General features: G+C 40.2%; 1 protein-coding gene across 1 annotated transcript in view; it reads right to left on the bottom strand.

Annotated features, from left to right (window-relative positions):
* Window positions 1–10,165, bottom strand: part of FBXO33 (F-box protein 33) — a 37,908-nt gene extending 27,743 nt beyond the window's left edge. The window contains exon 1 of the mRNA XM_066341739.1: window positions 9,505–10,165. Within this exon, the coding sequence (XP_066197836.1) occupies window positions 9,505–10,160 (656 nt within the window). The 5' untranslated portion in view covers window positions 10,161–10,165. The remainder of the gene's footprint in view (window positions 1–9,504) is intronic.
* Between the last annotated feature and the right edge of the window lie 16,584 nt (window positions 10,166–26,749).

Raw genomic sequence — 26,749 nt, 5'->3', positions numbered from 1 at the left:
AAATACATACTACTTAGGAATTCAGAAACTTAAATTACCTTTACATAGCTTTTCACCTTTTTAAGAACTTAATTTACATGAAAATAATTTAAAAATCAACAATCTGCATATTATTAAATTTTAACAAGTTAATATGAGGTGATTCCCTGGAATACTTTTGTTTTAGTTCCAGCTATACAATATTTTTAAATGTGCAAGCAATTTGAAACATGCCCCTCAAGGGCAATTTAACAAAAAATTATTTTATGACTTAAGCCCAAACATTGCTGGTTTGAAGCTCAAGGTCTGTGGCTTCAGCAAAGATCACTGGCTCCACTGGAGCCCCTACTTATCCCCCCACTTCCATCAAGGCAGGTATGAGAAGCAATCAATGAACAACTAAAATGGTTCAACTATGAGTTGATGTTTCTAATCTCTCTCTCCCTCTAGCTAAAAAAGAAAACAAAAAACTTTTTATTTGCAGCAATAAAATAGTAATAATGTTGTTACAGTATAAGAGGGGAGGGGACAGACAGGAAGGGAGTTGAAAAACATCAATTCTTTGTTATAACATCTTAGTTGTTAATCGATTGTTTTTTCATATGTATCTTGACCAGGAGGCTCCAACTGAGCCAGTGACACCTTGCTCAAGCCAGCAACCTTTGGGCTCAAGCCAGTGACCATGGGGGCCATGTCAATGATCCCATGGTCACTCAATCCACTGACCCTGTGCTCCAGCCTGCGACGTTGGGGTTTCCAACCTAGGTCCTCAGCATCCCAGGCTGATGCTATTACCACTGAGCCACTGCCTGGTCAGGCACACAAATTTTCTTTACAGATGTAATCTCTGACATATTTTTGAAGGTGGAATGATTTGTGGGATCATCAATTCAGTCATTTCTCTTTATAGATGAGGAAACTGGAGTGACTTGTAGAAGATGCAATAATAGGACAGGACTAGGTAGAGTACCGGGGTTCTGACTCACACTGCGTTCATGTTGTTATAGTTAAACCATGTCCTTAAATATAATGGTCTATTGAAAGTTATTAGAAAAATTGTAACTGGTATATTTTAGAGTAGCATATGAGAGACATTTGTGGAAAGAATTTTAGGTACTTATTTTTCCATTCAAAATGCAACCTTATTTATTAAGTGATGTAGAAAACGTTAATTCACTTTAAAACAGGAAAAAGACCGTGGCAACTCAAGGGCAACGTTCAAATATATTATGTTGAAATTAGATTACAGATCATACAGTGAAGCCAAGGAGACTGCATATAGCCCCCAGGTGGCTCATTACTGTTTCAGATGATAAAAAAGGACTGAAAAGAACATTGAGGCAACAACACTAGAACAGAACGTACTGAACCATAGCAATTTAGATGCCTCATTCTGAGGCCCACATAATCCTTTTATTTAAGGATGAAGTCTGTGACCTGAGTTTATTCATTCATTTACTTATGGTTGAATCAGCAAGTGAACTAAAGAAGCAAACAGGGTTCTTTCCTGTACAATGTTCACCATGCAATTGTTCAAAAACATTTGACAAAAATACACTGGGAAAACATTACAGTTGGTTAGACAGTTTTTCTTTCATCTTAATTCTTCAAATTAATTTAGCTCCGTTCCTATGGTAATGTTAATAGGATACAACCTACTTACCAGTCCCTTGCAAATCCTAAAATTTGTTTGATAATTGAACTTTCTAAAATATGCAAAAGGCCATACTATTGCCAGAAATAAATGAATTCTTCAACTTTATTGCATTGTTCTTTAATCCTATTTTAAAAAATCATCAGTTCCAGATATAAAGCTAAATCACATCATTAAGTACTTATAACTTAGAAACTTAGCCTACAGACTGCTCTCCTACTCTGCTTATTCAACTAATAAAAAAGCATTTTGTGCTAATGATGTGAATATTTATGTTGGTTTCATTTCAAGTGTATATGGAACAAAATTTTTAAAAAAGACTCATGTTTTCAAAAACAGCACTATGCCTTCATTTACTGCTCCTTCCCTCAGGAATCACTTCCCAGAGACACACATCTGGCTTGCTACCTTTCCTTCAAGTGCTACTTCTGTCATTGACACTTTCCTTAAATTCCCTAATTTTATACAGCAACACTCCTTTCCACCTCCACCATTCTCGTCTATCTTCACTGCTTTATTTTGCTTTGTGCATGTAGTATATGTGATACTACATATTTTACTTATTTTTCTCCCCAATACAACAAGCTCTATGATGATAGAACTTTTTGATCACTGTTGTACCTTTAGCTGCTAGAACTAGTATTCAATAAATATTTGTTGAGTGTTATATTTACCTTAGTGCATGACAAAAACGAGGGTGTAAACGAGTTTTCAGGTACAATTTATACTTGGAATCCCTCCAAAACAACATATTTGCCCAGAAAAATTAAATTCTTTTCTGCAAACCTGTGATTTCCACTTATCTTTTCAACCATAGTTTTAATATATATTAAAAACATACAACTTAAACATGTATATTCAACTTCCACTGAAAAGACACTTTGTTTTTTTTAGCATAAGAATTTCCCTATGAATTAAACCACCATCTCAATTTTTGACAGCATTTTATAAAAACCTATACATACAGATTCATTGGGTTAGTCTGAGCAATTCTTCAAAACCAATCTTAACCACCTAAGTGCCTGAAAGAACTGAAAATCTTTTATCTTTTTATGGTATTTCTGTTGGACTGTTTAGTACAATTGAGGACCCAAAGGCTTCTGATATTTTGGTCACAAAGACCTTGTTCTCTTTTCTGAGGTTCAAAATTTGGGAACTTAATCTGTGGCAGTAACTTTAGCATGCTTTCTTTCATTTCAGAGGATCCAAAATTGTTTCTTTTGATGTAATAAAGTAGTACCAGTGTGTCAAAATGCCAAAAACAGCCACCTTGAATTAGTTAATACAGCTAAGACTAATTAATTATGGAAAAGGGGAATACATAAAAACTTGATACTTGAAAAAGATGTTCTTAAAAAGGTTAAAACCTTCGACGATGCCGTAAAATAGCCCATAAAATGAAATATTTTTCTTTTCTAAGTAGATCAAAGCTAAAATAATCTACATCCTGCATGAAATTTTTTCAGGTTAATTCTATTCTTTTTTAGTTCACGTTCACTATCAAGTGTGTTTACATCTACAAAATACTTTAATAACATATCCAATATGGTAGCTACTAGCCACATATGGCTATGTAGTACTTGAAATATGGCTAGTGTGACTAAATCTTTAATTTTACTTAATTAAATTTAAATAGCTATATGTGGCTAGTGGCTACCATATTGGACAGCACACAACTTTGGAGACCAGAAATAAGTCACCAGACTATAATGGCATTCCTTCTTAGCATTATTATGATACATTAACTAAAAGTGATTTCTCAGAATTTATAAATTCATTTACTCAATTATCTAAGAATTACCATCATCCTCAAATTACAGAGTTTACAACAAAAATTAAAAAAAAATTAGATTGACATATAAAATTGCTATTTAATATGCTATTAAATAATTAACAGTAATTTTAACAGTACTAAGAGTAAGAAAAATGAGTCTTACAGAGAAATAATAAAAAATATTTGATTCTTCTCTTTTTAAAATATATATCCAAACAGCAAGTCCTCTGGGCTCTTCAAAAATATATTCCAGGCCCTGGCCAGTTGGCTCAGCGGTAGAGTGTCCGCCTGGCGTGCGGGGGACCCGGGTTCGATTCCTGGCCAGGGCACATAGGAGAAGCGCCCATTTGCTTCTCCAACCCCCCCCCCCCTCCTTCCTCTCTGTCTCTCTCTTCCCCTCCCACAGCCAAGGCTCCATTGGAGCAAAGATGGCCCGGGCGCTGGGGATGGCTCCTTGGCCTCTGCCCCAGGCGCTAGAGTGGCTCTGGTCTCGGCAGAGTGACGCTCCAGAGGGGCAGAGCATCGCCCCTGGTGGGCGTGCCGGGTGGATCCCTTTCGGGCGCATGCGGGAGTCTGTCTGACTGTCTCTCACCGTTTCCAGCTTCAGAAAAATACAAAAAAAAAAAAATAAAAAAAATTATATATATATATATTTCAAATCCATTACTTTTCTTCATCTTAACTGTCTCGATGGCCTCTTGCCTACATTATTACAACAGCTTTCCAACTAGTCTCCCTGCTTCCTCTTTCTCCTTCTTATATTATAATTCATTCATTATACAGCAACCAGAGTGATTGTCTTAAAATGCAAACTAGATCACCTTATTCCTGTCCTTACTATTTTTTTTTTGTATTTTTCTGAAGTTGGAAACGGGGAGGCAGTCAGACAGACTCCCGCATGCGCCCGACCGGGATCACCCGGCATGCCCACCAGGGGGCGATGCTCTGCCCATCTGGGGCGTTGCTCTGTTGCAACCAGAGCCATTCTAGCGCCTGAGGCAGAGGCCAAGGAGCCATCCTCAGCTCCCCGGCCAACCTCGCTCCAATGGAGCCTTGGCTGCGGGAGGGGAAGAGAGAGACAGAGAGGAAGGAGAGGGGGAGGGGTGGAGAAGCAGATGGGCGCTTCTCCTGTGTGCCCTGGCCAGGAATCAAACCCGGGACTCCAGCACGCCAGGCCGATGCTCTACCACTGAGCCAACCGGCCAGGGCTGTCCTTACTATTTTTTAACTCAATTCTTCTATTCTTAGAATATAGCTGACATTTCATTCTGAAGTCCACATAACCAAAAGCATTCTTTCCTCTCTCTACATCTCTGAGTTTATCCGACACCACTCTTACCTTGAATCACATGGTACTTTCCTACTGCGCCAACAGGCCAAAAATTTGTCTGGACTAAGGCCTTGGTGCTTACTTTTCATTTTTTTTCTGCTTGGAATGCTATTTGCTCTGATCTTCAGATGGGTGACTCTTGTCATTCATGTTGCAGCTCAAAGAGGTTTTCCCTCACCACTCTAAGTTGCTACCTAGTCACTCTTACATAGTTCTTTTATTTTCAGATTTTCTCTTATTCTCATAACGGAAATAAACTTCCTTTCATTTGTTTACTTATTTCTGTCTGCCTTTCCTCTCTAGACTCCATGGAAATAAGGAGCTTGTTCATGCTGCTTGGCACATGGTAAGCTCTTAATACGCAGAGGAAAAACACCAATTTTTTTGTAACTATTATCATATGTCCTATGTAAACTGATCAAGTTGGGTGAACTCTTCCACGGCTTCTTCAGACGTAACACATTAAAACTGAAGTAATTTAATCACCTCACTCAAAAGATGTTAGACAGTCTCACTTAACACAGAAAAAAAATACTTTACTTTAATAACCTTTTGTTGATTTTACTTCCTATCCTCCATCTATCAGTTCTTAACCATCTGTCTATGTATTAAAGAGATCCCCAAGTCCTCTCAGCAGTCCTCCTAGGAGGTTAGTTTATTTAGCAGGTTAGAGTCTCATCGCTTCTCAAGGATCCTAAGACTATCTCTATAGAACCACTTCAATTTGTCAATTTTAAGGGATGGAGTCTATTGGGCATGCATCATCTCACCTATCTTCTCTATAGGCAACCACCTCTTAGTATTGTAGTCTGGTCAGAGTCCCAATATACTTACTTATTCTGTAAAGGACTTCTTTAGGTAAATAATAAAGATAAGCTCTAAAAAGTGAATAACTATTATTATATATATTTATTACACTATAATGAGGGAAAATATTTCAAGAAACATAAAGCTGATGGTTATTGGGAATAACACCTTCAAGGTATTTCCTACAATCTTAAATAGTAATATGAAATGCCCAAAAAATATTTCACCTATATCACCAGGACCAAATCTAAGAATTATTAATAGACCCTTTACTATTAAGAGGATATATAAGATGGCATAGTCATGAAATGGTCAATCTACATACATCTAGTTAGAGTTGTAACGCAGAATTTTAAAAAGAAAGTCAACCTCTTAAAAAGTCTCTCTCACCTGCTGCACTATTCATTTTAAAAATAAAGTATTGCCCCCAATATAGCATTTACCCACAAAAAACTTATGTAAAAATATTTATATAGCCCAGAAAAGCATAAACAAGATGATGATGTACTTATGCCTACTGTTTAAGTATTTTTAATGACTGAGCTATTTACTATTATTATATATCTTGTCTGTGAACTTTCATTTTTCCTGTCTGAAATACAGTATTTCAATAAGCAGTCCTAGATAATCAGATTAAATCCTAAAAATGTATATCTAAATTTGTTGTTTTGACCTTTCAAGTTCAATTTCTTGTAGGACAACTGCAGAAGAAATTCAGCCTACCTAACCTACAGTATAGTTGAATATACTGTGATTCTGTTCATCAAGAAGGCAGTATTCTAGCTGTAAAGAAGGGGAGCTCTGAAACCTAGAGGGCTATATTTTATCCTGAGAGGCATCTCTGCATCTCCTTGATCCTCATCAGTTGTTTCTAATACCTAAGATGGCTATAGTCACTGAAATTACATGCGCATATGAAACCCAGAAATCAAGCAAAACAAAATGCTAAATATTCTGTCAGAATTATAACCCTTGAAAAGTTCCCACAATTTCAGGATAGTTTCAGTTCTTTTCCTGAGCAACATGAAAATAACCGGAACACAACAAAATAAGAACAAATTGTATGAATTATATAAAGAATTCAGCACTGCCTGGAAGCATAAATCTTGTGACCTGGTAGGTTTCATACTCCGCTTTTCTACTTATAAAATAGCAAAAATCATAAAACAAAATCACTGTAAATTTAACTCAGAAATGTAAAGAACAATATCAAATGTTCATTCTTATCATTAGTCATTAAATTTTCTGTTTTTAGAAAACCAAAAAAAGTAAATAAAGTTGTTTTGGGTCTTTACTAAACCTCAGTCTGCAGTTTAAGTGATTATGGAAGGAAATAAGAAGAGGCTTTATCAAAATAACCAAATAAACAATTTGGTTTAAAACATTTTCAAATTTGTTAAAAAGAAAACTAGCCCCATTTATATTTTTAACATTCACATAAATACTTCTAATGTTTCTAGAGTATCTCTAGATATTTTCAAAAATAAAGGTCAGATTAATTTATTTCCAAACATATAACTTATTTATTTATTTATTTATTTATTTATTCTGTATTTTCCTGAAGCCGGAAACGGGGAGAGACAGTCAGACAGACTCCCGCATGCGCCCGACCGGGATCCACCCGGCACGCCCACCAGGGGGCGATGCTCTGCCCCTCCGGGGCGTCGCTCTGTTGCGACCAGAGCCACTCTAGAGCCTGGGGCAGAGGCCGAGGAGCCATCCCCACATCCCCAGCGCCCGGGCCATCTTTGCTCCAATGGAGCCTCTCGGCTGCGGGAGGGGAAGAGACAGACAGAGAGGAAGGAGAGGGGGAGGGGTGGAGAAGCAGATGGGCGCTTCTCCTGTGTGCCCTGGCCGGGAATCGAACCCGGGACTTCTGCACGCCAGGCCGACACTCTACCACTGAGCCAACTGGCCAGGGCCCATATAACTTATTTTAATAAAACCTTTGAAATAGCATTAGAATACATGTAATGACATTACACTTTAATTTTAGAGATACACATTACAGCAAAACACAGCACCATCCCTATAGTAAATGACAAAACCTTAAGAACAGGAATGACAGTGTATGGTATTTGTACAGAAGTGATAGCTAAGCCAGAAAGAAAGGCATAGGGTAGCCTCACAGACAGGTAGACTGAAATGCATTAGTGTAAGGTATACTTTTGTCAAGTAGAATTCAATTAAACCAAAAAAAAGTGACGGAGGGAGAAAGGGAGGGAGAGAAGAATTAAACAACAAAGGGCAGATGTGGTATATCACTATTTGGCTTGTGTAATGTTATCCACCCATCCAACTAAGCAACCCTTAAAAAGAACTAGGCACTGTGCAAGAGTTGTTCTTACTTAGACCAAAGGCATGCATTTTTTTGGGGGGGGATTGTTGCTCAGAAGTGCTATAGGAGCTCAGAACATAAAAATCTAATTGGTACTCGCTGAATTCATCCCCACACTTGGTCTCATCAGTAGAATACCCGCTCTTTTCAACTTGTGGTTCAGTGGTGCCCTAGCTATACAATCAACTGTGACAGAGTCTCCAATTTGATCAAGGTCTCAAAAAGCCTTTCTTCCCACATAAAATCAAAGTAAGGAAATGTAATGGCTTGGTGTGAAAAGCTAAGGAAATACACAGGTGACTGGAATATTAGAACCATACTCTATGTACAACTTAGAGCTATACGCTTATCTCCCCAACTTTTGATTTGGACAGAAAATTTATATGCATATATGTATATGGCTTAGCATTAAACTAGGACCTTTATGTTCAATATATTGTATTTATTGCAAAAGTAAAGATACTGCTTTTGGAGAAAAACAATGCTGTATAACAATGTGCACATCACTTGACATAAGTGTCCGTTTCCTTTCTATAAATTAGGGATAATATAGTAGTAGCCCTCTTGCCTAATTCAAGGTTTGAAAGTATCAACTAAGATAGTGAATATTAAAAGTACTTGGGAACTGCTAAACTATTATTATTATGTACATTGCTCCTTGGACCTTTTGAACTTTCTTCCAACTCAGTTTAATTTTAATTTTGTTAGAGTATTCAGGTACAGAAAACAAAAGCTAATGGGATTTTGGAGAAGGCAATAGAATATACAAATAAGGGAAATACTTACTGGGATAATCAGTTAGAACATAAAAAGTTAGTCCCAAATTACAGTAGTCCTGACGTAAAACGAGGACAGCTATGTGCTTACCCTCTGCAGACACCGCCTAACTCGCCCAACAACAGGCAACCACCATGCTGTACTGTGTTACTTTTAGGTGAATCTCTGGGGACAAGTTGAATCCGGAGTGCAAGGGGAAGGACTTCCAACACTGATGATCAGGCTCTTCCCCAATCCCCAGGTTTAACGAGCACTTCCAGTACTCCTTGTGCCTGGACCAGTTAATCAAAACTAGTCCCGATAAGAAAATGGCTGTCAAAGATTTCTCTTAGGGAGAGTCGTGTAATTATGACACCAGTAGCATAGTCTTCCCTCTCCCCCACCACCATCTATTTTGAACGGACAGGTTCAGATTCAGAAAAACCGAGTTATGTTTTTGTTTCCCCCAAGATTCACACGCCTCATCCTGCAAAGCTTCAGCTCTCCCGTCTGTAAAATGAATAATGGGGGTGCCTGTCAGCTCCATCACACAGCCACCGAGAGGATGAATGATACGGTGCCTGGGAGGCGCCAGGCAGGAGTGAAGCCTGATCAAGAGCAAGTAAGTACATCACTGTCTATAAAGCAGTACGCGAAGTCCCCTTAGGCCCCCCGTCCCTCTCCCTCGCCTCAATGAAATCTCCGCGTAAGAACTGACACCCCCAGTCCCGGAAGACCGCTACGCGGAGGCGGGCCCGGCAGGTATTCACTACAGTACTTTCTGGGGGAGAGGAAGGAGGCGACTCTGAGCCCCGCAGGAGAAGAAAAGGGAAGAAGGGTAGATGGAGGAGTCACGATGAGCCTACCTGTTGTTCCGGATGCTGACCAGCACGCACAGCACCAGCTCCAAGTAGGTGCGCAGCACTTCCAGCCAACGGGTTGAGAGCTGCAGGGCCTCGACTTCTTCCCCGCCGGTCCCGGGGTCCGCGCTGGCTCCGTGGCCCGGGCCACCGCCTCCGTTCAGGTAATTCTCGGCGGCGAACTCAACGCGCAGCTCTCGCACGAACCAGCCGCACTTGCGCATGAGGAATTCGAGCCGAGGCTGCTCCACGGGCGAGACCCGGAGGCAGATGCGAAGTTGGGGCCAGAGAGCCGGGTAGAAGAGGCACTCGCGCCAGTGCGAGCAGGAGGCCGAGGCCCGCAAGCGGTCGGGCGCGGGCAGAAAGGAGAAGATGTGCACGATTAGCTCGCTGGGCAGCGACGCGGCCGCAGCCGCCTGCCCGCATAGAGCCATCCGGCCCCGCCGCCGCCAGCTGCCGGTCCCCGGCTGCCCCCGCAGTCCCCGGAGCAGCCCCCGCAGCCGCAGCCACTGTCGCCGCCGCCACCGCGCCGCCCGGGCGGCCCCGGCTCGGATTCGAGCTCCGGACGGTCGGGGATGCAGCACTGACAAGAACAACAACATCAATGACAAGGAAGAAGGGGGCGGAACCGTCGTGGGTTTCGGCCGAACCAAGTGCAGCATAAGATGAGGAGGGGGAAAGGCCTCTGCGGGGTGTCCTCCAGGTAACTAGCCTCTGGCCTCGCAAACTCTACTCAGGCGCCTCTGAGGCCCGCACACTCAGTAACGTCAGTACTTTCGCTTGTGTTGTTTAAAGGCCCGGAAGCGGCATCATTTATTTTAAGGAAACGGCGGCCCTCCCCGCGCCTGGACGCGGTGGCTGAGCAGTGGTAGGAGCTCAGTTTGACGTCGCCTCTGGCGGGAGGGGCCCGGCGCTGATGGGAGCGACTTCCGGAAGAAGGAAGCGCCCGGTGGCCTGTAGGGAGGGGAAACGCAGCACGTGACCCCTGGCGCGCGCCGCGGGCGGGCTGAGCGGCGGGCGTGGGTGGCGCTCGCCCAGAGCACCCCCTGCGTCTTCCAGCGGCTGTGGCGTCCAGCCAGGTCTTGCGGTCGGTTAACTTGGGCGTTCAGGCGGGTGAAGTCTCGGAGCTCGTTTTAGTGGGAGGGGTTATGACGCTACTCGCATTATTCGTTTGTCAGGGTCTGGACTGGAGACTCAGAGCTGAAGTATTAGCTTGCAGGATCTTTTTCAGTCCCACCTGCCCAGAGTATATATATTTTTTACCTTCTAAATTTTTAAAAATTGATTTGTAGAGAGAGAGAGTAAGGGACACACACACACACTCTCTCTCACTCACTCTCTCACTCTCTGAGCGAAACATCGATATGTTGTTCCGCTTATCCATGCCATCACTGACCACGAAGGAGGGGCCTTCGTGCCAACCTCACCGGCCGTGTCGGGAAAGGAGAAGCGCGGAGGTCGGGGGAGGTGGCGGCCCAGGTGCGGGTCTGAGTCTGAAGCCCTATGTAGACTTTACCCCAGGGTCGGACCAGGCAAAGAGACCTTTCTGCACACCTGATGTTTGGGGACGGAATGAGGACAGCGCCACCCTTTGGGCTTAACGGGCAGGAGAAAGAAGGCGAATGAGATCCTGGCTGGTTGATGATTACACTCATCATCAAGGTTTGCAGGAGGCTCTGTTCCTTCCCAGTTCCGAGATTTGTAGACCCCTAGTTGAAATGAAGCTGGTGGTTATAGTGTAGGTTTTTTTTCAGCCGAAGAGGATTTTCCAGAGAGTGTCTTTCATTATAATTTGGGAAATAGTTAACTGGTTGTAATGGGTGGTGAAGTCAGAAAGGAATAATACTTTGTGTAATAATTGAGGATAGCTTTACTGAGGCTGCTGCTTCAAAGCCTTGACTGTGATCTTGGGACAGCCTTGTTCTATTGTGGTAAACACCAAGAAACTTCAGTCTTTGAGGGTGAAGCTCTCTGTTCATGCTGTTTGATGCTTTTTGGTACCTTGCATGTACCAGGTTGCCTACAATGTTGTATTTTTACCTCTGAGTTCTCTTCAGCTCAGTAACCATAAAAAAAAAAAAAAAAAGTTAACATATCATGGTAGCTCACTTCCTTGAACCTCTGCCTCCAAGAGTTCTTTCTACCTCATTTGTACACCTTACACATAAATTAATGAGTTTTAATGGAAATAGTGAATTAGGAAGTTGTCTTGCATTTTAATTTTTTGTATCTTTTTTAAAATTTATTTAAAAAAAATTTATTTAGACAATTAATTTTAACGGAGTGCCATTGGTCAACTAGAGTACATAGATTTAGAGAAAACATCTCCATATCATTTTGACATTCAATTATGTTGTATACCCATTACCCAAAGTCAAATCATCCTCTCTCACCTTTTATTTGGTTTTCTTTATGCCCCTTACCCTCCTCCCTTCCCTCTCCCTGGTAACCACTGCACTCTTATCTATGTCTGTGAGTCTCAATTTTATATCCCACCTATGTATGGAATCTTACAGTTCTTAGTTTTTTCTGATGTACTTATTTCACTCAGTATAATGTTATCAAGGTCCATCCATGTTGTTGTAAATGATCCTGTGTCATCATTTCTTATGGCTGAGTAGTATTCCATGGTATATATGTACCACATCTTCTTTATACAATCCTCTATTGAAGGGCTTTTTGGGTTTCCATGTCTTACCTCCCCACCCCCCCTTAACAAGGCTGCAATGAATATGGGGCTGCATGTGTCTTTATGTACCAATGTTTTTGAGTTTTGAGGGTGTATACCCAGTAGAGGGATTGCTGGGTCATATGGTAGATCTATTCTTAATTTTTTGAGGAACCACCATACTTTCTTCCATAGTGGTTGTACTACTTTACATTGCCCACCAACAGCATCTAAATCTCCTACTTCACCCTGCTTCAGTATGCATATCTATAAAAGCATATTGCTATATAACAGACATGTTATCATATTTAAAATAATAACTTAATGCTATTTAATATTATTTCATCTTTAAATTTAGCTGGAAATCTCCCAAATGTCTTTTGTCCAGCTATTAGGTCCAAACCAGGATCTAGTTAAGGACCACACTTGGTTTTGGTGATGTATTTTAAGCCTTTTTTTTATTATTTTTAAAGATTTTATTTATTCATTTTAGACAGGAGAGAGAGAGAAGAGAAGAGAAAGAAAGAAAGAGGAAAGGGGGAAGGAGCAGGATGCATCAACTCCCATATGTGCCTTGACCAGACAAGCCCAGGATTTTGAACCGGTGACCTCAGCATTCCAGGTCAATGCTTTATCCACTGTGCCACCATAGGTCAGGCTATTTTAAGTCTTTTAAAATAAAAAAATAGTCCTCCATTTCCACCCCCAACCACCTTTTATTCTTTCTCTGATTTGCTAAAGAAATGAGACTTATTTTCCTGTAGAATATCTCACCTTCAGTAATTGACTACTTTGTCTTGGTGTTTAGCTTAGTCCTCTAGTCTCTACATTTTTAATAAACCTGGACATAATGGTAAAGGCTTGCCTAGATTTTTGACATCTTGCTCCCCCTTATGTAATGTTCTTTTTTTTTTTTTGCTTTGTTTTTCTCCTTAAAGTAATCTGTGAAGTGCTGTATTTTGGTTTCAGAAAATGTCCAGCACTCAACATCCATTCATGTGTTGGCCTTAACAATAATTGATAATTATTACCTGAATCATAACTTGATTAGGGGTTGCAAAATGATAATTGCTAATCCTTTTATTTCAGCTATATTTAATAGTTTGCATTCTTCTGTAGTGTAGAAGCTTTCTTCCATAAACTGGCAACATTTAGTTACCTCAAAATTACAGCTGCTATTGGAAAGACAGAAAAAAATGCTTAGTTCTTTTTCTTTTCTTACCAATTTTGAGAATAATTTGGTTTCAAAGAATAAGACGTGAGTTTTTCTAGCGTTTATATTTTCCTTTTTTTTTGACAGAGACAGAGTCAAAGAGAGGGACAGATAGGGACAGACAGGCAGGAAGAGAAAGAGATGAAAAGCATCAATTCTTCATTGTGGCTCCTTAGTCTCCTTAGTTGTTCATTGATTGCTTTCTCATATGTGCCTTGACCAGGGGTGGGGGTGGGAGTGGGGTAGGGGGGCTACAGTAGAGCATGTGACCCCTTGTTCAAGCCAACAACCTTGGGCTCAAGCCAGCGACCTTGGGCTTTAAGCCAGCGACCTTTGGGCTCAAGCTAGTGACCATGGGGTCATGCCTATAATCCCACGCTCAAGCCAGCGACCCTGCGCTCAAGCTGCGTGAGCCCGTGCTCAAGCCAGCAACTTCAGGGTTTTGAATCTGGGTCCTCTGTGTCCCACTCTAACATTCTATCCACTGCATTCTGCATGGTCAGGCTACTGTTTATTTTTTCTGAATATCATTTATGTACTTATGAATTTGGGGTATGTTTTAATCCTTTTTTTTTCAAAATTTGATGCTTCTACCACATCTCTCAAAGATTTCTATGTAATTATAATTTAAAAGTTCTTTGAGCATTTTTTAGTAGAAGGCACTGATAATATTGGACAGGTGGGAGGATAAGCCAGGATTTTGATCTTTTTTTATAGCAGATTAAAAAAATATATTTTTAATTTATTGTATTGACATGGTTTCAAGTGTCCCACTCAGTATACACCTTCTACACATCGCATTGTGCCCCTCATGTCCCATGCAAAGTCTTTCCATCTCTATTTCCTCCACTTTGCCCTCCTACCCCTTATTTCCACCCCCACTTTTCCTCTGGCTATTGCTACCCTGTATATAGTGTAATATATATATGTTTTTGGCTCATCCTCTTACCTTCTTTGATCCAATCTTCTCTTCCACTTCCGACAGCTGTCCATCTGCTCCCTGTGACCCTGCCTCTGTTTCTATTTTTTCCTCAGTTTATTGTGTTTATTAGATTCCACACAGAAGTGAGATCATATAGTATTTCTAATTTCTGTGCCTGTCATATTTCACTTATAATAACCTCCAGGTCCATTCATACTGTTACAAAAGATAAGATTTCCTTTTTTTTGTAGCCATGTAGTATTCCATTGTGTAAATATACTACAGCTTTTTTATCCACTTGTCCACTGATGGACACTTGGGCTGCTTCCAGATCTTGGCTATTGCAGACAACACTGCAATGAACATGGGGGTGTATTTCTTCTTTTGAATTAACATTCTAAGTTTTGTAGGATATATTCCTAGAAGTGAGATAGCAAGGTCACAAGGCAGTTCCATTTTTAAATTTTTGAGGAAACATCATACTGTTTTCCACAGTGGCTGCACCAGTCTGCATTCCTACCAGCAGTGCAGGAGGGTTTCCTTTTCTCCACATCCTTGCCAGCACTTATTTGTTGATTTGTTAATGAGCACCATTCTGGCAGGTTTGAGGTGATATCTCATTGTGGTTTTAATTTGCATTTCTTTGATGATTAGTGACTTTGAGCATTTTTTCATCTGCCTACTGGCCATCTGTATGTCCTCTCTGGAGAAGTGTCTATTTAGGTCTTTTATCTGTTTTTTTCATTGGATTGTTTACCTTCCTGGTGTTGAGTTTTAGAAGTTCTTCATAAATTTTGTTTATTCATCCCTTATCAGATATATTGGCGAATAAGTTCTCCCATTGAGTGGGTTGTCTTTTTATTTTTACTATTTTAAATTTTATTTAGAAAATTAAATTTAAAGGGGTGACATTGATCAATAAGAGTACATAGGTTTCAGGTAAACATTTTTATAATATTTGAACTGTGGATTATGTTGTGTACCCATCACCCGAAGTCAAATCATTTTCCATCACCGTATATTTGTCCCTGTTTACTCCTTTACCCCCTCTCCTTTCCTCATAACCCCCTCCCTCTGGTAACCACTTCACTTTTATCTATGTCCATAAGTCTCAGTTTTATAGTGTGATAACTTTGGCTCCATTCTATTCCACACGTATGTGTAAAATCATATAGTTCTTAGCTTTTTGTGATTTTCTTATTTCACTTAGTATGATGTTCTCAAGGTCCATGCATGTTGTTGTAAAAGGCAATATGTCATCATCTTTTATGTCTGAGTAGTATTCCATTGTATATATATGCTACATCTTTATTCAGTCTTCTATCGAGGGGCACTTTGGAGTTTCCATGTCTTGGCCAGTGAATAATGCTGCGATGAACATGGGAGTGCATGTATTTTTGCGTAACAGTATTTTTTGGGAAGATACCAGTAGAAGGATTGCTGGGTCATATGGTAATTCTATTCTTAATATTTTGAGGTATCACTGTAATTTTTTCCATAATGCTGTACCAGTTTACATTCCCACCAGCAGTGGATAAGTGTTCCTTTTGCTCCATAGTCTCTCCAACACTTGTTATTACCTATCTTGTTAATAACAACCACTCTAATCAGCACGATGTGATATCTCATTGTAGTTTTCATTTGCATTTCTCTAATACCTAGTGAAGATGATCATCTTTTCATATATCTTTTGGCCATTTGTATGTCTTCTTGGGTGAAGTGTCTGTTCAGGTCCTCTCCCCATTTTTTTTTTTTTTTTGTATTTTTCTGAATTGAGAAGTGGGAAGGCAGAGAGACAGACTCCCGCATGCGCCCGACCTGGATCCACCTGGCATACCTACTAGGGGGTGATGCTCTGCCCCTCTGGGGCATTGCTTAGTTGCAACTGGAGCCATTCTAGCCCCCTGAGGCAGAGGCCATGGAGCCATCCTCAGCGCCGGGGCCAACTTTGCTCCAATGGAGCCTTGACTGTGGGAGTGGAAGAGAAAGATAGAGAGGAAGGAGAGGGAGAGGGGTGGAGAAGTAGATGGGTGCATCTCCTGTGTTCCCTGGCTGGGAATTGAACGCTGGACTTTCACACACTAGACTGACGCTCTACTGCTGAGGCAACCGGCCAGGGCCCCCATTTTCTAATTGGATTGTTGGCTTGATTGTTGCTGAACTTAGTGAGTTTTTTTTTGTTTGTTTGTTTTTTTGTGACAGAGACAGAGAGAGTAGAGTCAGAGAGAGGGACAGATAGGGACAGACAGACAGGAAGGGAGAGAGATGAGAAACATCAATTCTTCATTGCGGTTCTTTAGTTTGTTCATTGATTGATTGATTTCTCATATGTGCCTTGACTGGGGGGCTACAGCAGACTGAGTAACCTCTTGCTCGAGCCAGCGAACTTGGGCTCAAGTTGATGAGCCTTGCTCAAACCAGATGAGCCCATGCTCATGCTGGCGACCTTGGGGTCTTGAACCTGGGTCCTCCACATCCCAGTCTGACGCTCTATCCATTGCGCCACCGCCTGGTCAGGCTAGTGAGTTCTTTATATAATTTGAATATTAACCAGTATCAAAGCTGTTGTTTGTAAATATCATCTCCCATTTGGTTGGGTGCCTTATTGTTTTGTTGTTGGTTTCTTTTGCTGTGAAGTTTTTTAGTTTGATGTAGTCCCATTTATTTATTTTTGCCTTTACTTCCCTTGCCTTTGGGGTAAAATTTATAAAATGTTCTCTATAGCCAAGGCCCAAGAATTTAGTACCTATGTTTTTTTCTATGTATAGTTTCAGGTCTTATATTTAGGTCTTTGACCCATTTTGAATTAATTTTATGCATAGGGACAATCTGTAGTCAAGTTTCATTCTTTTGCATGTGACTTTGAATTTTCCCAGCACCAGTTATTGAAAAGGCTTTCTTTTCTCCATTATGTATTTTACTATTTTGTCAGAGATTATTTGTCCATATGTGTGATTTTATTTCTGGGCTCTCAATTCTGTTCCATTAATTTGTGTGTCTGTTTTTCTGCCAATACCATGCTGTTTTGTTTTTTTTAAAGAATTTTTTTTATTACAGAGACAGAGAGAGAGAGTTAGAGAGAGGGATAGATAGGGACAGACAGACAGGAATGGAGAGAGATGAGAAGCATCAATCATTAGTTTTTCGTTGCTACACCTTAGTTGTTCATTGATTGCTTTCTCATATGTGCCTTGACCGTGGGCCTTCAGCAGACCAGATAACCCCTTACTCGAGCCAGCGACCTTGGGTTGAAGCTGGTGAGCTTTTGCTCAAACCAGATGAGCCCACACTCAAGCTGGCAACCTTGGGGTCTCGAACCTGAGTCCTCAGCATCCCAGTTCAATGCTCTATCCACTGTGCCACCGCCTGGTCAGGCAATACCATGCTGTTTTGATTATCATGCTTCTGTAGTATAATTTGAAGTCAGGTAGTGTGATACCTCTGGCTTCATTCTTTTTTCTCAGGATTGATTTGGCTATTCACTCTTTTATGATTCCATACAAATCTGGTGATATTTTTGTCCTATTTCTTTAAAAAGTGATGTTAGGCCTGAGTTGTGGTGGTACAGTGAATAAAGCATCAACCTGGAATGCAGAGGTCAGTTACTGGTTCGAAATCCTGGGCTTGTCTGGTTAAGGCACATATGGGAGTTGATGCTTCCTGCTCCTCCCCCACCCTTCTCTCTCACTTTCTCTCTTTCTGTCTCACTTCCTTTCTCTAAAATGAATAAAAAAAAGTGACATTGAGATTTTTTTTTTGTATTTTCTGAAGTTGGAAACGGGGAGGCAGTCAGACAGACTCCCGCATGCGCCCAACCGGGATCCACCCAGCACACCTACCAGGGGGCGATGCTCTGCCCATCTGGGGTGTCGTCTGTTGCAACCAGAGCCATTCTAGCGCCTGAGGCAGAGGCCACAGAGCCATCCTCAGTGCCTGGGCCAATTTTGCTCCAATGGAGCCTTGGCTGCAGGAGGGGAAGAGAGAGACGGAGAGGGGGAGGGGTGGAGAAGCAGATGGGCACTTTTCCTGTGTGCCCTGGCTGGGAATCGAACCCAGGACTTCTGCACGCCAGGCCGACGCTCTACCACTGAGCCAACCGGCCAGGCCGACATGAGATTTTAATGAGGGTTGCATTATAGTTGATGTTGCTTTGGGTAATATGGCCATTTTCACTATCTTGATTCTTCTGATCCATGAACATGGAATATCTTCCCTTTTCATTTTGTCTTTTCCAATTTCTTTCAATAATGCTTTGTACTTTTCAGTATATAGGTTCTTTACATTCTTTGTTAAATTTATTCCTATGTATTTTATTTTTTGTTGCAGTTGTAAAAAGAATTGTGTTTTTCAGTTTATTTTCTGAAGTTTTATTGTTGGTGTAAAGGAAAGCAATAGACTTCTGTGTATTGATTTTGTATCCTGCGACCTTGTTTTTTGTTTCTAATAGTTTTTCAGTGGAGTCTATATACAGGATCATGTCTTCTGCAAACAGTGATAGCTTTACTTGTTCTTTCCGAATATGGATGCCTTTTATTTTTTTCAATTGCCTGATTGCTCTTCCTAGGACTTCCAGTGCTATATTGAATAAGAGTGGGAAGAGTTGGCAGTCTTGTCTTATTCCAGATTTGAGAGGAAAAGCTTTTAATTTTTCACCATTTAGTATGATATTTGGTCATATATGGCATTTATTATGTGAGATACTTTCCTTCTATACCCATTTTATTAAGTGTTTTAAATATAAATATATGTTGTATCTTATCAAATGCTTTTTCTGCATTTATTGATAGGATCATATGATTTTTGTCTTTTGTTTTGTTGATGTTATGTATTATATTGATTAACTTATATATGTTGAACTATTCTTGTGGTCTTGGAATGAATCCCACTTAATCATGATGTATTATTTTTTAATGTATGTTGTATTTGATTTGCTAGTATGTTAAGATTTTTATAGCTGTATTCATTAGAGATATTGGTCTGTAGTTTTCTTTTTTTTATTATCATTGTTAGATTTTGATATCAGGGTTATGTTGGTCTCATAAAATGTGTTAGGGAGTTACTTCCTTTTCTTTTTTTTTTTTTGTATTTTTCTGAAGTGAGAAGTGAGGAGGCAGAGAGACAGACTCTTGCATGTGCCCAACCAGGATCCACCAGGGGGCAATGTTCTGCCTATCTGGGCCATTGCTCCATTGCAACCAGAGGCATTCTAGCGCCTGAGTAGGAGGCCATGGAACCATCCTCAGTGCCAGGGCCAACTTTACTCCAATGGAGCCTTGGCTGCAGGAGGGGAAGAGAGAGACAGAAAGGAGAGAGGGAAGGGTGTAGAAGCAGATTGGAGCTTCTCTTGTGTGCCCTGGCTGGGAATTGAACCTGGGACTTCCACATACCAGGCTGATGCTTTACTGGTGAGCCTACCGGCTACAGTCGAGTTGCTCAGACTAGAAAGGTTGTATAGTTCTAGGAACTTATCCATTTCTTCTAGAATATTGAATTTAGTGGCATATGATCTTTCATAGTCTTCTAGTATGTTCCTTTGTATATATCTGTGATGTCTGTGGTAATTTCTTTTTCATTTGGGATTTTATTTATATGAATCATTTCTCTTTTTTTTTTTTGAATCATTTCTCTTTTTTTTAGTGAGTCTAGACAGGGTTTGTTTGTCAGTTTTACTGATGTTTTCAAAGAATAGTTCTTTATCATATTAATTTTTTCTATAGTTTTTTTTCCTCTATTTCATTTAGTTCTGTAATTTCTACTATTTTCTTTCTTCTGCTGACTTTGGGTTGCTTTTCTTCATCTTTTTCTAGTTCTTTAATATGTGATGTTAGGTTACTTACTTGGGATCTCTTTTGTTTCTTGATACATGCCAGTAATGATACAAACTTTCCTCTTATTACTGCTTTCGATGCATCCCAGAAATTTTGATATGTTGTGTTGTTTTCATTTTTCTGATATATCTTTTTATCTCTGCTTTTATTTCTTCTTTGACCCAGTCATTTTTTAGAAGTATGTTGTTTAATTTCCACATTTCTGTGTGTTTCTTTACATTCTTTTTGCTGTTGAATTCTAATTTGAAAGCCTTATGGTCAGAGAATATGCTTGGTGTAATTTCAATTTTCTTGAATTTGTTGAGGTTAGTTTTGATACCCAGTATATGGTCTATCCTTGAGAATGTTCCATGTGTACTGGGGGAGAATGTATAATCTGGTGTTCTGGGATGAAATGTTCTGTAAATGTCTATTATGTCCATTTGGTCTAGTGCAAGGATCCCCAAACTTTTTACAAAGGGGGCCAGTTCACTGTCCCTCAGACCATTGGAAGGCCGGACTATAAAAAAAACTATGAACAAATCCCTGTGCACACTGCACATATCTTATTTTAAAGTAAAAAAACAAAATGGGAACAAATACAATATTTAAAATAAAGAACAAGTAAATTTAAATCAACAAACTGACCAGTATTTCAATGGGAACTATGGGCCTGCTTTTGGCTAATGAGATGGTCAATGTCCGGTTCTATATTTGTCACTGTTAGCCATAACAAGTGATATGACGCACTTCCAGAGCCGTGATGCATGTGTCCTGCGCCACTGGAAGTAGTATTGTACATGAGCGCTGCCACATACAGCATCCGCATCCTGTGCTCCTCTCACTGACCACCAATGAAAGAGGTGCCCCTTCTGGAAGTGCGGCGGGGGCTAGATAAATGGCCTCAGGGGGCAGCATGTGGCCCGCGGGCCGTAGTTTGGGGACCCCTGGTCTAGTGTGTCATTTAAGGCCCGTAGTTTTTGACTGATTTTGTTTGGATGATTTATCTAAAGCATCGTTGGTATGCTAATATCTCCAAATATGATTGTGTTTTGTTCTCTTTGTTCTGTTACATTTTGGTGCATATATATTAATAGGTGTTATGTCTTCTTGATAGAATGTCCTCTTTACCACTGTGAAGTGCCTACCTTTGTCTCTTGTTACTTTTGTTGTCTTAAAGTCAGCACTGTCAGATATAAGTATGACTACCCTTTCTTCTTATGGGTGGCATTATTTGCTTGAAGAATTGTTTTTCAACCTTTCACTTTGAGTTCGCTTTTGTCACTGCAACTCAGATGTGTCTCCTGAAGGCTGCCTATGGCTCAGTTTTGCTTCTTGATCCAATCTGCTACTCTGTGCCTCTTTATTGGTAAGTTCAGTCCATTTACATTTATTTATTTAATTTATTTATTTTTTTACAGGGACAGAGAGAGTCAGAGAGAGGGATAGATTGGGACAGACAGACAGGAACGGAGAGAGATGAGAAGCATCCATCATCAGTTTTTCGTTGCGACACCTTAGTTGTTCATTGATTGCTTTCTCATATGTGCCTTGACCGTGGGCCTTCAGCAGGCCGAATAACCCCTTGCTCGAGCCAGCGACCTTGGGTCCAAGCTGGTGAGCTTTTTGCTCAAGCCAGATGAGCCTGCACTCAAGCTGGCAACCTTGGGGTCTCGAACCTGGGTCCTCCGCATCCCAATCCGATGCTCTATTCACTGCGCCACGCCTGGTCAGGCCAGTCCATTTACATTTAGTGTAATTATTAACACATGAGGATTTCCTATAGCCTTTATATGTTTTGTTTTCTGGTAGTTCTGTGTCTCCTTTGGTTCTTTTCCTTTGTGTTTTTGTCAATTGTGTTTGTTTGTTGGTATTCTATGCTGCTTTTCTCTATTTCTTCTTTTCTTTAAGCTATGTATTTTAGGGTTTTTTTTGTAGGTGGTTACCACTAGGTTATTGAGAAAAACAGTTTTATATGTATAAGAGTCCTTTGTCTTTTGAGTGCTTCTGCACTCCATTCTCCTTTGCTACTTCAAACCTTTATCCTCTCCTCTTTTATTTTTTGTCGTCGATTATCCTTGTTTATATTGTAAACTTGTTAGAGCTTTTACTTGTAGTTTTGATTTGTTTTGGTCTTTGTATCAGGTAGAATAACCCCTTTGAGTATTTCCTGCTATAGGGGTTTTCTGATGATAAATTCTCTTAGGTACTGTATGTCTGGAAAAGTTTTTATTTCTCCTTCATATTTGATGGATAACTTTGAAGGATATTGTATTCTTAGGTGGTTATTCCTCTTTTTTAGTACTTTGAATGTTTGGGTCCACTCTCTTCTGGCTTGTAGAGTTTCTGCTTAGAATTCTGTGGATAACCTGGTGGACCTTCCTTTATATATTATGTTCTTTTTTTCTTTAGCTGCCTTGAGGATTCTTTCTTTGTCATTGATTTTTGACAATTTGGTTACCATGTGTCCTGGAGATGGCCTCTTTGGGTTCATGTAGCAAGGCGTTCCGTTTTCTTCTTGTATTTGAAGAATACAAACTCTAACTCAGTGGTAGTCAACCTGGTCCCTACTGCCCACTAGTGGGCGTTCCAGCTTTCATGGTGGGTGGTAGTGGAACAACCAAACTATAAATAAAAAGATAGATTTAACTATAGTAAGTTGTTTTATAAAGATTTATTCTGCCAAACTTAGTGAAAATCCGACATAAAGTACTTGGTAAGTAATTATTATTATGTGCTTTAACTTGCTGTAACTCTGCTTTATAAATTTTATAAAGTAAAATTACTTCCTTACTTTATAAATCGCCATTACTATGGACAGGTGGGCGGTTAGAAAATTTTACTACTAACAGTGATACAAAAGTGGGAGGTAGGTATAAAAAGATTGACTACCTCTGCTCTAACTCTTTCCATAAGCTTGGGAAGTTCTCATCAATAATTTGTTTTAATAGTCTCTCCATTCTCTTCTTTTGCTCCTCTTTTTCTGAACTATCCATTATTCTTATATTGCTCTTTCTGATGGAGTTTGACAGTTCTCACAGAACTCTCTCATTTTATTAAATTCTTGAGTCTCCCTCTTCCATCTGTATCATCTTTACTTGTTGGTCTTTGGTGTCATTGATTCTCTTCTCTATCTGGCCAGTTCTATTAGCTAAACTTGATAGCTCATTTTTAGTTTATGTATTGAGTTCATTGTGTTTTTCAAATTTTAATATCCTTAGTGAGGTACTTGTTTTGTTTTCTGAGCTTGTTAAATTGCCAATCATTGTTTTCTCACATCTCACTGAGTATTTTCAGAACTTCAATTTTTAATTATTTATCATTTTACTCCAAGGTTTCTGTGTGATTGAGATTGCTTTCTGAAGGTTTTTTTTTATTTCCTTTCTAAACTCTGTATCTTTCTTGGTTTGCTATGGTATTCATTTTTTTTCTGCCTTGAGGGCATTTGAGAGTGGTATTGTTAAGAAATTGAGCAAAAGCCCCCACCAAAAATAAAACTAAAAAATAAATTTAAACATGAAAATGAAAATAAAAAAAATTTAATAAATAAAAGGGAAAAACCACAAAAATAAACAAACCCCAATGTAATAGTAATAAACAAAACAACAACAAAAAACTCAATAAAAATATTACAAGAAAAATCTTACAATAAAAATATTACAAACACCCAAGTAAAAAGAGTTTTTTTTTTCTCTTTTTTCAGTAGATAGTGCTGCATTACAAGTTTTGCTCTGTGAAATTTCCAGGCTGGTCTCCACTGAGAATCTGCTGTCACCAGGATGGAGGTGGGTTTGTAGTCACGCTGATGGATGGGACGTGCTGTGAGGTTTACAGCTTATTAGCAAAGGTAACCGCAAGCCTCCAGGTGTTCCTCCCTACATCTGAACAGACCAGTAGACTGGACACAGAATACATCTGTTATTCAGGGGAAAGAGTGGCTGTGTAGAACTAGCTGTGGAGTATGTCTCTGCCACTGTCAGTATCCAGGAGGGGAGGGAGGTGGGATCTTGGCGGCTGGGGGCCTCGCTTTTTTTTTTATTTGACAGAGACATACAGACAGTCAGAGGACAGGAAGGGAAAGAGATGAGAAGCATCAATTCTTTGTTGTAGCACCTTAGTTGTTCAGTGATTGCTTTATCATATGTGCCTTGACTGGGAGATACAGCAGACTGAGTGAGCCGTCGCTCAAGCCAGTGACCTTGGGCTTCAAGCCAGTGACCTTTGAGCTCAAGCCAGAGACCATGGAGTCATGTCTGTGGTCCCATGCTCAAGCCAGCGACCCTGCGCTCAAGTGGGTGAGCCCACACTCAAGCTGATAAGCCTGTGCTCAAGCCGGTGACCTCGGGGCTTCGAACCTGAGTCCTTCGTGTCCCAGTCCTATGCTCTATCCACTGTGCCACCACCTGGTCAGACTGGGGGCCTTACCTTCATTTTTGTATCTCTTTCTGAGTGAGGGCTGCCTACTGATCATAGGAATACTAACGGTGACACCATACTCTGCTGATGTGGTTCAGTATCTCCCCCAATTCCCCCAAATTTCCCCAATCCTTCTGGCAGAAGAAGACCCAGTCACTTTGAATTTCTTCTCTCTCTGGTGCCCCAGCAGATGAAAACTCAGACAGTTTGGGGTTCTCTTCTCTCTAGATCTGACTGCAAGTTCACAATTGTGTCTTATCTTCCACCCCTGCTTTTCAACCCTTCCCACCCCTAGTCCATTTGGTGCACAGACATTTCAGGCAAGCCTGTGAGCCCAGCTGGTGTTTCTTCACTGAGTTATAGCTGTTCAATTTGTTGAAATTTCAAGTGGAGAGATCATGGGTGTCTCATACTGTCATTACTCTGATATCCTCAGTGTCCTTTTTAATGCTTACTATCTCTTTGTGTAAGTTTTCACTAAGATCATCCATTCTTATTCTAAGATCATTGAGTATCCTAATGACTATTATTTTAAATTCTGCATCCAGTAGTTTGGTTGCTTGCCAGGGTCCAGCCCCGGGGGGGATCCAGGGGTCCCACAGGAGGAGACGGCGTCGGCGAAATCGAGTGAGAGAGCCGAATTCTTTTCTTTCTCTTTATTCTCTAGTTAGCATTTACTGCCAGGCATCTCTGCCAAAATGCTAGTACAGCTCCTTTTTTATACACACACACCAAGTTACAATTACATGGTATTAATCATTGCTTCTGTTTCACTATGTTTACATGTTTCCAGATAACAGTTAATTTATATCTATAAACTACAAATCAGGTGGCAAATCATTCAAAGTACAATTAAAAAATAACTTGAATAGCGATAACATTGGTAAAAGCTTTTAAAGGATTAGTACTAACTAATAACTCAACTTTACTGTTGTTGTGAGTCAAGGGGCAGAGAGAGATTAACAGACAAAATCATTAAGGACTAGCAAAGGACCACCGCTTGCTCAGGCAAATGGCCTTGAGTTTATGCAGTGTCCTAACTTTTCTCACAAGACTTCAAAAGGCTTGCTTATTAAGAAATTGTCATAACATCAAGAGTAACTTTTGCTTAAAGATATATAGAGTGCACCTGCAAGATAGCTTAGTAGCAACATAATATCAGAAGGCATTAATTGCTATTGCTTCTATGGATTCTTCCATATTCCTCTTTATTATCTGAACGAAAAACCTTGGGAAAGTATATAAATCTCATGAGAATGTCTCACTGAGAAAGCCCAGTAACTGCCTTCAGTCATAAAACAATTCTCTTAGCAAAACATTCTTTTCTTGCTGACTGCATTCCCATCCCAGGCCACGCAACGGGCCATTCCATAACACCTTACCTAAGATTCTATTGTCTAGTCAAATTTTATTTATTTACTATATTCACACACTAGCTAAGTTCTAACTATATTCTTCTTAGAGTGTACCACTATCTGCAGATCAAATAAGCAAGAAGAAAGGAAAGTTTCTCTACTCTATCACATGAAAAGGCTAGGGAGGAAAAATGATGAATTAAGTGAAGGCCGAAAGGTGCTCTTTGCACAGCCACTGCCTCCTACCCATACACAAGTCACAATCTATTCTTTCTAACATGATTAAGAAGAAATTCTCCTACAAACTTAACCCTTTACGAGGGATATCATAGCCAGCCTCTTATGTTTACGAGCCCAGTTCAAGGGGCTTACAGGCTTTTCTGTGGAACTTACACCTTCTGTCTCATTTCCAAAGAAATTACTACAAATCTACAGGGAAAGCACGGTACTATTATTCCTGTGCCGTAAATAATAGCACACACCCAGAAAGGGGGGGAATATAAGGCCAGATTAATTCAAAAGATTAAAGGGGGAAGTATCGTTGTGCCTTTCCTTGCGGTGACTTTGTCAACCCGCAGCTGTTGGTCTTTACTGCGGTGACTCTATCTTCTTTTGCTGTGACTTTGTCAACCAGCAGTTGTGGATCTTCTCCTGCTGTGACCTAGTTAGCCAACATTAGTGGATCGGCTCCCGACAGTTGCTCCCATTTCATTTGATTTTTTTTCTAGCGATTTTTTTCGATGATTCATTTGGGGCATATTTCTTTGCACATTTTGTTTGTGTATTAGGTAGCTCTTCTCTGACTCCCAATTAGTTGTGATATCTTTACGAGGAAGTTGGGTTCAGTGGTACTAGCCTCCAAGCCACCTG

This window comes from Saccopteryx leptura, chromosome 6 (genome assembly GCF_036850995.1).
Source record: "Saccopteryx leptura isolate mSacLep1 chromosome 6, mSacLep1_pri_phased_curated, whole genome shotgun sequence".
In the NCBI taxonomy this organism is placed as follows: domain Eukaryota; kingdom Metazoa; phylum Chordata; class Mammalia; order Chiroptera; family Emballonuridae; genus Saccopteryx; species Saccopteryx leptura.
Note: the sequence above shows the minus strand (reverse complement) of the source record. Positions and strands in the feature narration are given on the sequence as shown.